The sequence below is a fragment of the Hippocampus bargibanti genome, linkage group LG22 (assembly GCF_051943395.1).
Source record: "Hippocampus bargibanti isolate YZ-2025 linkage group LG22, ASM5194339v1, whole genome shotgun sequence".
Taxonomy (NCBI): Eukaryota; Metazoa; Chordata; class Actinopteri; order Syngnathiformes; family Syngnathidae; genus Hippocampus; species Hippocampus bargibanti.
Genome location: NC_142755.1, coordinates 5,284,522 through 5,301,082, shown reverse-complemented (window position 1 = coordinate 5,301,082; position 16,561 = coordinate 5,284,522). Strand labels below are relative to the sequence as shown.

General features: G+C 41.7%; 1 protein-coding gene across 1 annotated transcript in view; it reads right to left on the bottom strand.

Annotated features, from left to right (window-relative positions):
• anks1b (ankyrin repeat and sterile alpha motif domain containing 1B) overlaps nt 1–16,561 on the bottom strand; it is a 58,170-nt gene that overhangs the window by 17,916 nt on the left and 23,693 nt on the right. Inside the window, 8 exon segments of the mRNA XM_088988690.1 lie at nt 396–465; nt 853–978; nt 1,078–1,374; nt 1,376–1,530; nt 6,131–6,317; nt 7,448–7,581; nt 9,615–9,771; nt 14,317–14,460. Of these exon segments, the coding sequence (XP_088844816.1) occupies nt 396–465; nt 853–978; nt 1,078–1,374; nt 1,376–1,530; nt 6,131–6,317; nt 7,448–7,581; nt 9,615–9,771; nt 14,317–14,460 (1,270 nt within the window).

Sequence of the window (16,561 nt, the reverse complement as noted above, 5' to 3'; positions counted from 1 at the left end):
TAATAATAATAATACATTTTATTGCTAAGCGCCTTTCAAAACTCTCAAGGACACGTTACAGTCACGGGATAAGAACTTTTTTTTTGTGTGCTGGTGAGCAGCGGCAGCCATTCGCGCCAGCGTTCATTCTACCCGGAAATAAACCAGCGGCAAAGTTATGAAAAGAAGAGGAAAGGAAAGAAAGAAGTAGAAAAAACATTTTTGTTGTTTTGACTTCAAAAGGGCGCCGCCGCGAGAGTTGCTGCCTTTACAGCAGCTCCTGTATTTTGTTTCTTTACTTCCTTTCCTTTCCTCTTCCTTCCATAGCTGTGAAATGTCAATTTCTCCACTGCGAGACTAATAAAAGCTAATCCAATCCAATCCCAAATTTATTTTTCAACGCTGCCTGATCGTACCTGAATCTTGGTCCTTGGCATCCAGTCCGCTGTTTATTCCCGCGCCGATGGAGCTCATAATTTTGTCGATCTGAGCAAAAACAAGGTGGAGAGGATTTCAAGTTAAACAAATAGTCACTAATTTCACAATCAGATGCAAACGGCAAACGTCTGGCTTACTAATGACTGAAAAAAAAATGGCCGCCACCTTCTCCTCGGTGGCCTTTTTCCTTATCCCGCCCTCCCGCCGCGTGCAATTACACCGCAAAGGTCGTTTTAATTGCCGGGAACGTTGCTAGACCCCATATGCTAATTGGCGGCGGCGAGGGTGGCTAACGAACGGGAATTCGTTCGCCGTCATCATTGAGACAAGCTAATGACGTCCCGATTATTCAAATCTTGGATATTTTTTGAAACATTTATGACCTTCAAGGAAGTTTGTCATTTGAGTGATAGCTAGGAATGTATTAGCACGTACCTCTTCCCACTCGGCGGTGAACGACGGGGTTCTTTCCAGCTTCCCCCCCGGAGCGGTTCTGTCGCCGGGAGCGCCCGAACTTGCCGAGCCTTGGCCGTGAGACGGAGATTCCCAAATGTTCTCCTCCTGCACAAAACTGAACTTTTAACATATTTGCGATTTTAATTTGACATGTTGCCATTTTGCGCTATTAAATTTTTTTGGGCGGGAAAAAAATTGTTGAACCTGTATCGGCGACACAGCGACCAGGTTGGAGTCAGACTTGGACAAGGACTTGGAGAGCTGTAGGTCCAGCACGCTCCTCGGCATGGACCTCATTCTGCCCAGGGTGCAGGCCCTCTCCTCGTAGCCCTTAGCCGCACCCCCTCCGGCGCAGACCTCCCCGTTAGACCCGCAACCCGGATCCGCTGGGCGATCCAGGTCCTGGTTGACCCTGGTGTAGAATACAGTCCGGTACACCACCTGGGGTTTGGCGCCAGGTTTCTTGGCGATCCTGTCGTCTGAGTCGGGCGTTCGTTGGGGGGGCGTGTTGGCGAGGTTTGGGACTGTAGAGGTGGTACGGGGTTTCCGGGGTCTCGCAGGCCGGGGATGATCCGTGAAGGAGGCCTACGAATTCCTCCGGGATGCGACTTTTGCGGCGGTCTTCTAACGGCAGCTGGTCCTGGTCTGGCCCGTCGTCTGCGGAGGAAATAAGAACTCCTGATTTCTTTTCACGCTTGACGGTTTGAATGCCTGAAGTGGTGCACGTATGCGTGAACTCATCACAGGAGAATAACTCGGGGGGTTGTGAGGAGGTTGGGGGGGGGGGGGGGGGTTAACGCAAGCGTAACGAGAGTCAGCTTGAGTGGTCGGTCGATCGAGCAATTAATAAACAAACGCAAAATCAAATTCCAGTGAGACCTCAACTTACAAACACCTTATCTTACAAACTTTTCGTCTTACAAACGTCAAATTTATGAAAATTAAACCTTATAATAAGCACTATTTTCATAATACACACCCACACAGCACAGTTTATTTCTTTAATTACAGTCGTCCTGTAATGCGCTTCTCTTTCCAAACAGCAATTCCCTTTGACCTCCAACGCCATTCCATCAAGCCATAAATGACCATCACAAATGTAAATAAAGTGACTTTATGATACAATGCAGTGTATTTCTTTCATTACAATACAATAGCACATTTATTATACATAGAATAAGGTATGTTGTGTGTAGTTTTAAGGCTTATTTAGTTGAAAAGTATATTTTATGGAAACCCGGGAACGGATTATTCCCATTTTAATGGTTTCCTATGGGATTTTTTTTTTGAGATACACACTTTTCACCTTACACACTCTGTCTGGGAACCAATTAAGTTTGTAAGTTGAGGTCTCACTGTATCACCACGACATCAGCGGTGACGTACAAAGCCGCCGCGTGAAAGTTCAACCGCCCGTCGCCAGTTTCCGTGGCATCGTCAACAGGTGAGTGGCAGAGTCGCCACGGCAACTGAGAGCCGCAGCGCCGCTTGCGCCTTTTCAGCCGAGCGCCAGTAGAGAGAGAAAGACGGACAGCAAAAAAAAAATGAAAGAAAGAAAGAAAAACTTTTCAGCTGCCAGCAATCAAATCAGCGGGGGTGTAAACGCACGTCTCACAATACGAGTGTCGCCAACAAAAAGTGGCTTACCTTTAAGTACAGCCTGCAAAGTGCACTTAGCAGAACTAGCGCGCTAACAAATGCTGCGTCGGCCTTAGTTTACCCGTTCCGCCTGCACCCTCTGATCACCGTAAACATCGTCGGGGTGTGTATACAAGTCACGGCACGTCGCCGCCGGCTGTACAAGGAGGATGCTTGTTCGTACAGGCTCCTCTCGACAAGTTTGGAAGACTAAATGTTAGCATTAAAAAAAACTATTAAAAATCACTTCATTGTAAAATCCCAGTGGACCTAGAAGGACGCCAGGAGGGACACACCGAAATACAATTTACATGTAATTTATGCGCATTCGTCCTTGAGGATCAGGTTCTTAACTCATTCACAAATTTATTCGGGAATTGAAAATATGACGCAGAGCGCCATTCCCGAATTTGTTTGGATTTTGGTTTTGGCGATAAAGCGCTGGTCAGACCTCTGGCAATGTTTTTTTTCCCTTCCACAAGGGGGCAGCATTCCCCTTTCTTCCATGTTAGCGATTTCTTACAGTTTCAGCTGTTGTTAAAGCGCTATAGAAACCAATATGTAAGTATTGCATTGTATTTTGGACAGCGACCCTCATTTCAAGGTCATATAACTCCAGACACATATCATTTAGTAATTAACTATTTTTTTCTGATGAAATTAGAGAGTCTAAGGTTTCTAACGCTATATAAACAATTGTGTGTATATTGCAGTGTATTTTGGACATTTGTCCTCATTTCAAACTCATATAACTCCAGACACATATAATTTAGGAATTAACTCTGTGATGAAAGAAGAAAGTCTAAGGTTTCTAACGCTGTATTGAATGTTTATGTCGATCTAAAAGTCAATATTATATGGGTACTGGAATTTGAGTAAGAATGACAAGAACCTTGGCACTGTATTGGACACATTTTTGCGCCTCTGGCAGTGAATGAGTTAATACGCAATTAGGCGTCGTGCATATACGATGCCGCCAAAATAAGACACAAACGATACAATAGCGATAGAAATCTCAGTTCGCTCCGTTATTAAATGTAATAACCAAGCCGCCAGTCAGCGGCGGAGATTAAATACAGAGGTCGATTTCCTCAGAGATGCCGCGCGGGAAGTCATTACGCTAGGCCTCGGGTGCTAAAGCGTTGCGGCATCTCAAGATGGGGGAGGGAGGAGGGGGGTTTTCGGCTTTGTTGACGTTTTCGGATTAGCATGTTGCGATTGTTGCCGTCGGGACTAGCTTTGCACGTGTGATGTCACCAGTGGGTTTGGCAAGAAGTGAGTGAATGCGGTTAATAGGGTAAGAAGAAAATAATGTATCATTTTACAATTACGTGAAGGTAAATGAAACAGAGAGGTGCTGCCATCTGCTGGTCTGGAGAATAATTAATGATTCAATTTCATAATCATAATCATAATAATAATAATAATAATACATTTCATTAAAACGTGGAAATATTTTTAACGTGAAACCAAAAATAAGAGCAACTAAGGACAACTTGATGCTACATGACACGGACAAGGCGTAACGTTAGCTTGACGTTAGCTAGACGTTAGCTAGACGTTAGCTAGACGTTAGCTTGACGTTAGCTTGACGTTAGCTTGCTCTTGCGACCGAGAAGAAGCAGACAATTTTTCGTATTGAAGCGCACTTTGAGGGATTTGCAAACGTCTGTGTCAGAGATTAGCGTCGCAGGAAAGTGGCGCTTTGGACAAAACGGAGAGCTTCGTTTGGAAATCTCCTGTCTGAGCCTCGCATTGCGAGTAAGCCGCTTCGCTAAACACAATAAAGCCACTTTGGTGACAAGTGTGCGCGCGCCATTGTTGAGCTTGGGGGATGAATTTTAGGTTGGAGGAATGACTACTTTCCTATTAGCCAAGTATTTTTGGCATTTATTTATCATAACAAATTCTTATTAATATCAGTTTTCCGTGATGGTTTTGTCTTAATCCGCCGCCCACTCGTGATTTGTTGCGTAAACGTTTTGGCTGAAGAGGAATCTCGAAGAGAGCGAAAGTCGCCCCATCTTTGGGGAAAACCTCGCCGGGCACCATTTGGTAGTCCGTCCTGTAATTTTTCTCACCCCCCTCCCCCCACTCCCCAGCCGCCCCCCATTTGCCGCATTGGCATCCTTTGAATCCCCCTCTTGTGTTGCTTCTCCGCTGTACGTAACGCGGCTCGCTTCTCAAGCCACGTGTTGCCACGGCAACGCTACAATAGGCCTTATAAAGCCAATACGTGGCGAAAAATAGAGAACGAGAGAGAGCTAAGTGATCCAGGGTCATATAAAACGATCGGAAAAAAAACAGGATGAAAATAAAAGTATGAATTAATAACTATGATTAGAAGCAACCACAACAGACAGGGAAAAAAAATGGCGGACCTCATCCCATTGGGCTAACCAGGAGGTCCGCCTCAGTGGAACGCCTCGCGTCACTTACCGGCTACTTCCTGAGTGCTATTTATCTAAAAATAAAAACATAACTATGCTATAAAAATGCTATCTAGCTAGCTAACTAGGTAGCTATCTATTTTCTATCCATCTGCTATCTATTAGCTATCTGGCTGGCTAGCTATTTGGCTATCTATCAGCTACAGAGATATTTATCTAGCTAGCTAGCTGTCTAGCTGGCTACCTATTAGCTATCTATCTACCTAGCTAGCTGTCTAGCTGGCTAATTATTAGCAATCTATTAGATATCTCACTGTCTAGCTATCTATCTACCTACCTAGCTGTCTAGCAGGCTATCTTTTAGCTATATATTAGATATCTGGCTGGCTAGCTGGCTATCTATTTGGCTACCTATCAACTATAGAGCTATCTATCTAGCTAGCTCGCTGTCTAGCTGGCGATTTATTAGGTATATAATAATAAGAAGAAACATATTAGCTATATAGTTATCTATCTACCTAGCTAGCTGTCTAGCAGGCTATCTATTAGCTATGTATTAGCTATCGGGCTGGCTAGCTAGCGACCTATCTATTTGGCTATCAGCTATATAGCTATCTATCTACCTAGCTAGCTGTCTAGCTGGCAATTTATTAGGTATATAATAACAAGAAACATATTAGCTATATAGTTATCTATCTACCTAGCTAGCTGTCTAACATGCTATCTATTAGCTATGTATTAGCTATCTATTCTGGCTAGCTGGCTATCTATTAGCTATCTATCTATCTACCGAGCTAGCTGTCTAGCTGGCTATTTATTCGCTATCTATTGGCTATCTGTTAGCTATCTAGCTAGCTTTCTATCTATTTGAGTTAGAAATGAAATGCATTATTATTGTTTAAAACCCACAAAGGGAATCAATATGACTCATCGGTGACAGCGATTCATGTTTTCAAAAAAAAAAGAACCGGTGAAAAATAGCAAACTGGATGATAGACGGCATTGTGTGTATGTGTGTGTGTGTTTTATTTAAGTACATGAAAGTTACTTACAAGACCTCTGAAGTACACACACACACACACACACACACAAACATCTTAATGCAGCCGTCCATCAGAAACGCTACGGCGGCCACTTCGCCATGACAACAAGAATCCTGGTTACCACGGCAACGCAAGAGCAGGTCAGCACGATAGGTAGCAAAACAGAACAAACTGCAGGAGGCCTACCTGTCAGGGGGCAGTCGTCATTGGAATCCTGGTCTCGTTCTTGGTTGGGGCTGAGGGGCGGGCTGGCGGGGGGGCTTGTGCTGAAACTGGCGTAACCCAGTGACGAGCTGACCTCGCTGGGCTCGCAGCTGTGGTTTACGGGCCGCTGGACGTCCAGCGAGGACGACAGAGACGTGCGCTGTTTAGGCTGGAGGGAGACATGTACGGAAAAAGCACAACAATGATACACTCTGACACGTGTGAATGCTAATTAACCCCTCCCCGGACCCCCCCCCCCCTAATGAGCTTCGACATGTTCATTAGTCAACCACCCGTTCAGGTTGTCACTACAAAAGCTTGCACAGGCGTTAATGCGCGTAAAGTGCTGACAATAGGAGAAATGGTGCCATGATGACGTTCGGGAGGCTAGAGTGCCTCGTCGTTCGCATACGCTCAGCAGCTTCGCGTTCAACGAAGACGCTCATTAGTCAGCTGCGATCTCACTTTGACCTCACGTGTTGCTCATTTGGCGCAATTCCGCACCCTAAGGAGGCATCCATTTTAGGTCTTTTTCGGTTGCCGGAAAGCAGATGCAACAAATCACAAACATGCACAAGTTGGAGAGAATGAAGTGCGCACAATCCCAAAATAATTAAGTGTGTGTGCGTGCGTGTGTGTGTGTGTGTGTGTATCACAGTTGCATGTAGGTGGAAGGCGGCAATGTTTAATAAGGCCTTTGTTGCTTCCACAATTATTGCACAGTGTGTGTGTGTGTGTGTGTGTGTGCGTTTGTATGACTAGTCTTGTGAGTACCACTAACATTTTATACCAGATGTAGTGAGGACAAGTTTTTCATTCTAAAGGGTCTATATATGCATCTGTTAAAGTTTCAGAGAGGTCCTCACAAATTCACCCAAAATTATTTTTGGTGTGTATTTTCATTTTACTTGGATACACACACTTTTTAGTCACTGTGTGTGCTTATGTGTGTGGTTAATGAGAGGAAAAAGTTCATACCACAAAAAAATAAAACTATATTTTAACCACATTCACAACAAGGGTGAGGACTTTGAATGTACCCATTCACAAACCTCACTCCTGCTGTTATTTCAGTTTCAAGTGCACTTTTTATTTCTTTGTTTTTAAAGAAGTTGAAGTGGGAAAAGGGTGTGACATTTAGTGCTCAAATGTAACACTAGTTCTTATCAAAACTTATCAGCAAGGACGGTCCTCACTCCTTATATAAAGTTATCGGGACCTCACCAAAGATTCGAAACAGGAATGCGTGTGTGCGCGTGTGTGTGTGTGTGTGTGTGTGTGTGTGTGTGTGTGTAGTACCTGTGGGTGGATGACTCTTTCTATGTTCTTCAGCGCCGTATCGGGGGAGGGGGGCGAGCAGTCTGGTGTCGGGCCGGCGGAGTGGTTGCCATGGTCACCGCGCCCCCCCTGGCTGGCTCCATGGGACAAGTGACCTTGCGTAGGAAAATAAAATAAAAAAAGTAAATAATTTTGGCTGATTGCGCAACACCAATAAATATTTCAAGGGAAAAAAAGCACACAAAAATGGGACAAAAAATAAAGTGTCACACAAGGCGTGAATTATTTATTAACTTCATTTCCTGTTTAAAAAGTAAACTTTTCACCTTAAAGAACTCCAAATTCTTTAAGAGCTTCCATTTTGAATTCCAAGTGTATATTTTTTTCATGCAAAAGACAAACGACTTCAACTGGATGTGTGAGGCCGAACATGGCGTCTAATTTCCCCAGTGTGCTTCAGGGGAAACGGAGAGGGAAAAAAAAAGAGAGAAATGGGCTGACGTGGTCTGAATTGGCGTTGGGAGGGAGGACAGCGGCGGTTGTCTTCATCAAGAAACAGGGCGTAACGTCACAGAATAGCGTCGCTGGCGCTCGCTGCTGATGAATAAGTGATTTATTCATCCATGCATCCATTCATTCATCCATCCATTAATTCAATTATATTTATTTGGTCATCATTTATTCATCTACTTATTCATTCATTTAGTCATCCATCCAGCTATTCAAGAATTCATTCATTCATTTATTCATTCATTTAGGCATTCATTTATTCATTCATTTAGTCATCCGTTTAATCTTTTGGTTATTCATCCATGCATTTATCCATTTATTCATTCATTTATTTATCCATTCATGTATTCATTCATTTGTTTATGTATTTATTCATTCGTTTATTCATCCATTCAATTATCAATTTATTCATTCGGCCATTCATGTGTTCATTCATTTATTCCTTCACTTATTCATTCATTTATTCTCCCATTTAGTCTTTCGTTTATTCATCCATACATTTATCAATGTATTCATTCATTTATTAATTTGTGTATTCGTTTATGTATTTATTCATATATTTATTCATCCATTCATTCATCCATTAATGCATTCCTTGATTCATTTATTTATTCTTCCATTTAGTCTTTCGTTTATTCATCCATGCATTTATCCATTTATTCATTCATTTGTTTATTTATATATTTATTCATGTATTTATTCATCCATACATTTATCAATGTATTCATTCATTTATTAATTTGTGTATTCGTTTATGTATTTATTCATATATTTATTCATCCATTCATTCATCCATTAATGCATTCCTTTATTCATTTATTTATTCTTCCATTTAGTCTTTCGTTTATTCATCCATGCATTTATCCATTTATTCATTCATTTGTTTATTTATATATTTATTAATGTATTCATCCATTCAATCTTCCATTTATCCATTAATTCATTTATTAATTCATTAATACATTCATTCATTCATCCATTCATTTATTTATTCATTCATTAACTTATTCATCCATTTAGTCGTTCGTTCATTCATTCGTTCATTCATCCATTCATCCATTCATCCAATGGATTTATCCATTTATTTACTCATGTATTTATTCATTCATTTGTTTATTTACGTATTTATTCATGTATTCATTAATCATTTATTCATTCATGTATTCATTCATTCGTTTTTGTTATTTATTTATTCATTAATTCAGTCATCCATTTATTTAGTCACATATTTATTCATTCATTCATTTATTATTCATGTGTTTATTTATTATTTTTGGCACGTGACACTCGCGGCGGGACTAAATCGTTATTGGCACCTTTTGCGGTGTGCATGCAGCTCAACACGTCAGTGCGACTCTGCCCACACGGAATGACGGCCGCGTCCAATTAGGCTGACAAGTGAGCGCCGAATCGTTACCCCCCCCCCCACCCCTCCTGCGTTCCCCCTTGGAAGAAAGTGAAGCTTTACAGCCAAGAGTCACTTTGCCGCATTTGCTCAAGGATTTCAAAAGCAAAGTCCTCAAGAAAATACTTTCTTGGCCCATTTCTGTCTCTGGTTGTCATGGAAACATACAGGTGACTGGCCAGGAAGGAGGAGGGGGATGACGGCATTTACACACTTGCACTGAAACCGAGTGTAAGCGACTCCGCTCCAGTTGGGGGCGATAATGAGCGTTACCGTTTCGGGGCCAGACGTCGGGTCGTTGGCCCACGTCCAGCGAGCAGGGCTTGCGCGTGACGGCGGTGGTCACCAACTCGTCAGGGTTGTCCTCGTCCTCGGGCGGGAAAACGTCTAACGACGGCGAAGCGAGCGCGTCCCCCGAACGCTTGGAATCCTAGCGAGAGACGCAAATGTAAAATCACATGAAGGTAAAAAGAAGAGGAAGTAACCGCTGAAGAATGTGACAAATGTGGGCCGAGATAATAAAAGATGCATTTTGTCTGTTGGGAAAAACACGAGTGCAACTTGACTTCCTCTCTTCCTCTTTATACATAAAAAAAAAAAAAATCGGGAACATCGACATGAAAAAACGAAAAAATTTAGTTACACAAATAATAATAATCCAGTAATTCTTGACAGATATATATTTATAATATTTCGATTGGACCCGTCCCATTTTTAAGACATTTTTTTCAACCAGTGACTTTAAATCATGATTTGTTTTTTTAACTCATTCACTGCCATTCCTGACTTTTTTCGGGAATTGAAAATAGGACGTAGAGAACCATTCCCGAATTAGCGCAAGTTTTGGTAAAGCGCTGGTCAGACCTCTGGCACTGTTTTTTTCACTTTTCCACAAGCGGGCAGAATTTCCCCTTTTGGACATGATAGCGCTTTGTTATAGTTTCAGCTGTTGTTAAAGCGCTATATAAACCAATATGTATTTATCGCATTGTATTTTGTACAGCTGCCCCCATTTCAAGCTCAGATAACTCCAGACCCATATAACGTAGGAATTAACTTTTTTTTGTGATGAAAGAAGAAAGTCTCAGGCAGGGGTGTCAAAGTCATTTTTTGCCGCGGGCCACATTCTAGTCATGGTTTCCTCTTGAGGGCCGTTATGAATTTGTGGACGCCATTACAACGTTTCGTCCCCTCCACATATTAAATATAGAGCGCACAACAAATTAATGAATAACTAGTTTTCAAATCCGAAGTCAAGAATAATGACTGATATTGTGGTTTACATCCAAAAATATACAATTTTAGTTAGGATTTTAGCAAGCATCAGGGAATTTCACAAGTTATCCGCTTTCGCGGGCCGAAAAAAATGATGTGGTGGGCCGGATTTGGCCCACAGGCCTTGACTTGGACACCTGTGGTCTAAGGTTTCTAATGCTGAATTGAATGTTTATGTCGATGTAAAACTCAATATTCTGTGGGTGCTGGAATTCAAGTGACAATGACAAAAACCCTGGCACAGGAGTGAACACATTTTTGCACATCGCCTGGCAGTGAATGAGTTAATGAAGTGACTTTATATTTCATCTAGAACTGCTTCATGTCACATAGAGGGTGCAGCAAGTGCTAAAGAATGTGTCTTTGTGTTGTCATATTTATTATTTAGTTTTTTGTTTTTTTGACTTCAAGATGGCGCCGCCAGAGTTGCTGCCTTTTCAGCAGCTCCTGTATTTTTTTCTACTTCTTTCTTTCCTATCCTCTTTCTTTCATAACTTTGCTGCTGTGAAATGTAAATTTTTCCATTGCGAGGCGAATAAAGGTACATCCAATCCAATTTGTTTATGACTATTTTTGGATGCGTTTGATTTGCTAGTGCAATATTGTGAAAGTCCGTTTCCTCTTGCCACACCGGAGTTGCGGCACAGGTTGCCCTCGCACCCCCAAAGGGCCACGTAGATAGATGCATCTAATGTCCAAGGTGAACGTACTCCGCAAACAACAAAGACTATCCTGAGACACAAACACGGTTCTCTTTGCCAAAACATCTCACAGGTGTCGCCCTGCCGCGACCCACTTTGATTGAATTTTCTCACCGACGCTCCCGACAGCATTCTTCTCCATTATTGTGACCCCCCCCTCCCCGTCCGCCAAAACCCCCATCGAGTTCCTTGCAAAACTATTAGAGGCTCACTACCCAGCGAGCGCCGGGCCATCCATCAATTTGGACTCAATCATGTCAGAGTGACAGTTTCATCAGCGCTCTGTTTGCCGTCAGTGGGGAAAACAACTATGCTATGCTAGTTAAATACATCAAAAAAAAAAAAAAAATACATCAATAGACTAAAGCACTAAAAAATTACTAATTAACTAACTTAGTCATTAACTCATTCATTGCCATACAATGTGCTAAAATGTGTCCACTCCAGTGCCAGGGTTTTTGTCATTGTCACTAAAATTGCAAGACCCACAGAATATTTCGTATTAGGACTATATAAACATTTAATTCAGCGTAAGAAACCTTACACGCTCTTCTTTCATCCGGGGGGAAAAAAAAGAGTTAATTCCTAAGCTATAGGGGTGTGGAGTTATCTGAGCTTGAAATGGGGGCGGCTGTACAAAATACAATAAATACATATTGATTTATATAGCGCTTTAACAACAGCTAAAGCTGTAACAAAGCGCTAACATGGACAAAAAGCAAATGCTGCCCCCTCGTGGAAGGAAAAAACATTACCTGAGGTCTGACCAAAGCTTCATCGGCACCCACTGGCAAGAAAAAACTAATTTGAAAATGGCGCTCCATGTTACACTTTTCAATTCCCAAATAAATTTGTGAATGGCAGTGAATGAGTTAATTAATTAACTAATTATTTAACTAACTAGCTAGCTTCCGATAGCTAAGCTAATATTTTTATACCCGATTATTCTCCCGATTCTATGAAACCAACGGCACATGCATAAATTCAATAGCTTGATGGTAACACTATTTATTGATGGGCTAACGAATAGCATCGCCATATTCAGGTATGCCATAATAGCGATGGACATCATATTTATCCTCTGCAACGAGCAACAAATATTACTGTCACATCCTGAGGAATTTTACTTGCGTCCTCGTCCATGTTTATATTTAGATTACACTCTGTTGTGCTGGAGTGTAAATACATATTTATGGCCACAATACATTACCCACAATGCACTGGGGCCGGCATCAAAAAGCTCATTTGTGTCAAGTTAACGAATGATGCTAAATAAATACATGCAGAGAATAGCAACAGCGTAACTTACGACGTGAGCGCCGCGTCCCGACGAGAAAAGTATTTGTTTTAAAAATGAGGAAGTGGGAGTATGGCGCTGGGATTTCCTCTCCCGCTCCGACAGGAAGTCAAAAACACAGACGCAAAGTTTGAGCACTTCCCTCCACGGCGGCTAACGCCGGTTGGGATGAAGATGAGCTGCCAGTTGAGAGAAAAGAGACGCTTTGGCGATTGCGAATCATTCATTCGCCACGACCCCTCCTACCCTCAACGCCGCCCCCTCCCTCTTCTGCCGAGATAGCAGACAGAGCAACTTGTGTCCGAGCTGCACAGGAAGCCGGCGGACAAATAAGAATGCTCAGCTGCACGCTAATTAGCACGCGATTGGGCGATGAAAGTACAACTACTGCGTGTTACAAATATTTATCGTGTGTTTCTATAAAGCTACATCGAAGCTAACGTGTAGCGTGCTCTCCTTTGCGCAGAGTTCATAGGCCATCAGATATGAATGGAGGCTGTAATCAGTTGGCATTTCCTTCATTAAGAGGCAACACGGGGGGGTTAGATGGGGGGGGGGGGGACAATGGAGCTTCTCATCGAGAAATCAGCCAATCAGTCGTTACTTGGAAATACCAAATTCTAGTTTGCGTTTTTTTTAACTCATTCACTGCCAGATGTGCAATCTCGTTATGCTATCCATTTGCCGTTTAAAATTGATGTGAAATGAATGACTAAAGGGAAAAAAATGTGCATTTAGTCTGAATATTTCTTGATTTATTTATCTAGCCAGCTAGCTATTTGCTATCTAGCTGGCTAGCTATCGATGAACTATATTGCTATTTAGCTGGCTATCTATTTGCTATATTGCTATCTATTAGCAATCTATTGGCTAGCTAGCTAGCTTTCTATCTATTTGAGTTACTTCCGGGTTGAGTGAACACTGACGCGTGTGCCACAAAAAAAAAGTATCCTGTAACGAAACAGATTATTATTATTATTATTATTATTATTATTATTATTATTATTATTATTATTACTCCTGTGCCAGGGTTTTTGTCATTGTCACTTGAATTCTCTGACCCACAGAATATTGAGTTTTAGGACTACATAAACATTCAATAAAGCGTCGAAGAAACCTTATACTTTCTTCTTTCATCAGAAAAAAAAAGAGTTAATTCCTAAGTAATATGGGTCTGGAGTTATATAGGCTTGAAATGAGGGCAGCTGACCAAAATACAATGCGATATTGGTTTATATAGCGGTTTAACAACAGCTGACGCTGGAACAAAGCGCTAACATGGAAAAAAAGGGAAACGCCGCCCCGTGTGGAAGGGGGAAAAAAAAAAAAACATAGTCAGAGGTCTGACCAGCGCTTTATCGGCACACAAGCGTGAAAAAAAAATAAAACCCGCTCTACGTCATATTTTCAATTCCCGAATAAACTCATGAATGGCAGTGAATGAGTTAATACCAAGTAAGCTATTCCGGATTGTCTGTTTTTAGCTAATACAGTTGCCGTATAAATTATTTTTGTGAAGCGTCATAACCATAAAGCGAATCAAAAACAATGACGGCTCCTTTCTTGGGTTCCCAAGGTAACTGCTGAGGAGAAAAAAAACTGCACTCAATATGATGCAGTGCGATTGTTCACCACTGCCAAGCGTCAAAAACAAACATCTTGTTCCACCAATTTGCTGCGGGGGTGCGTTTGTTTTATTTACCGGCGACAGGTTGGAGAAGCCCAGTTTGTGGCAGCCGTTGCAGGGGCTCAGTGCCTCCCAGAATCCCGTAGTGCCGCAATTCCCCTCTGTTTGATCACCGTCGTCCTCTTCATCGGGGGCCACGGCGAGGGGCAGGGTTGGACGCTGCAGAGACGTATTCCACATTAGATGTTTTTAACTCATTCGCTGCCAATCCCGAATTTATTTCTTGGGGGGGAGGGTGCCGATAAAGCGCTGGTCAGACCTCTGGCATTGTTTTTCCCTTTCACGAGGGAGCAGGATTTGCCTTTTGTCCATGTTAGTGCTTTCTTACAGCTTTAAATGTTGTTAAAGTGCTATATAAACCAATATGTATGTATTGTATTTTGTACATCCACCCCCATTTCACACTCAAATAACTCCAGACCCATATAATTTAGGAAATATTTTTTTTTCTGATGATTTAGGGTATAATATTTTTTTTCTGATGAAAGAAGAGCGTCTAAGGTTTCTAAGGTATGAATCAATATGTACGTATTGTATTTTGTTCAGCCGCCCCCATTTCAAGATCAGATAACTCCAGACCCATATAACTTAGGAATTAACTCTTTTTTTCTGATGAAAAAAGAAATGCTAAGGTTTTTCTTACGCTGCATTGAATTTGTATGTAGTCCTAAAACTCAATATTACGTGGGTCCTGGAATTTGAGTGACAATGACAAAAACCCTGGCACTGAAGTGGACACATTTTTGCACAAACGTCTGGCAGCGAATGAGTTAATGGAGCCGTTGTAAATCAGACACATGTGAAAAAGTCCAGGTTCACATAATAATAAATATTTGGAAACATTAGCCTCAATTATTATTATTATTATTATTATTATTATTATTAGCATTATTACTCTTATTATTGATTTTTTTGGTCGATCATGAGTAGACCCACAAAAAAGTCAAGAACTTACGCCTGAAAAGAAAAGGGAATTCTGGCATAATACACCAGGAATTCAAATTAAGGTCAACTTGCAAATCGTGCTCGTCTTTTGTATCTCTCTAAGCTAACAAAAGAGAACCACAAAATGTGCCACTAACAACCCCTCCGAACAGCGCGCGTGATCTTATTTTTCATCTATTTGCTGCAGTGTCCTTTCCCAGGGGGTCCACTCGGGGGCTCGGTTGCACCGAGACCTCTGCGACACGAGTGACTGTCATTGACTGCGGCGACGTAACACATTCCATAGGTCACATATCATCATAAAACACACCAAAACTGGAAACCATGGTAACATTGCCGCACTCTGTGTATTAACAGAGCGCGGCGATGTTTTATTCATGAGAGTCACCTCGTGGCAGAGGCAGAGGCCGCCACCCGTCGATTCGCTTGCCTGGAGTGGCGCCAACTCATGCGCACGCCCCGGTGTGCAGCGCCGCTGAGGAGATGATTAAGTGAAGTTGTGCGTGCGCTCAAGTGTGTATGTGTATGTGCGCTTTTGAGAGTTATTTAACTGCAATCTGCAGATCTGTGTGAGAGTGCCCCCTTTTGGTAGAATTGCAAAAGCACAATAACACGTAAAATTGGCTATAAAAGTGACAAGAAGATAATTTCAAATGATATTTAGCATTTAAACACCAATCAACACAGACTAGCATAATGCTAACATACAATGGGAAACTCCATTGGCAGGCTAGTATTTTTTTTATGCTAACAAAACGTTTTTTTTTTACCTTGTATGTCAGGGTGCCGTTAGGCGCGTCCGCTCGCTCTTCATCCGATAGCCGACCGCTGCCAAAGCTGTCCATGGAGTGCGAGGAGATGGTGTGGCACAGTTCCTCGAAGGAGTAGTCACGGTCGCGGCATTTTTTGATCTCGTGTAGTAGCTTGGAGAGCTCGCTGGTCACCGCGTTATCTGAAAAGACATTGAAGGTGATGGAAATGAATACAAGACAGGAACGTTTCACTTTTCCAGCATTTTCCTATGTTATAGCCCTATTTTTAAAAAAGGGAATACATTCATTTTTTCCCCTCACAATTCTACACAAAATACCCCATGATGACAACATGAATGACGTTTTGGTATTTTTTTTTCTAAATGTATTAATTAATTTTTTTTAAATCACCTGTGCATAAGTATTCAGAACCTTTTCTTAATACTTTATTTATTTGTGTATTTATTTATTTATTTATTTATTTATTTATGTGTTTATTTGTGTATTTATTTATTTGTGTATTTATTTATTTGTGTATTTATTTATTGCTGTATTTATTTATT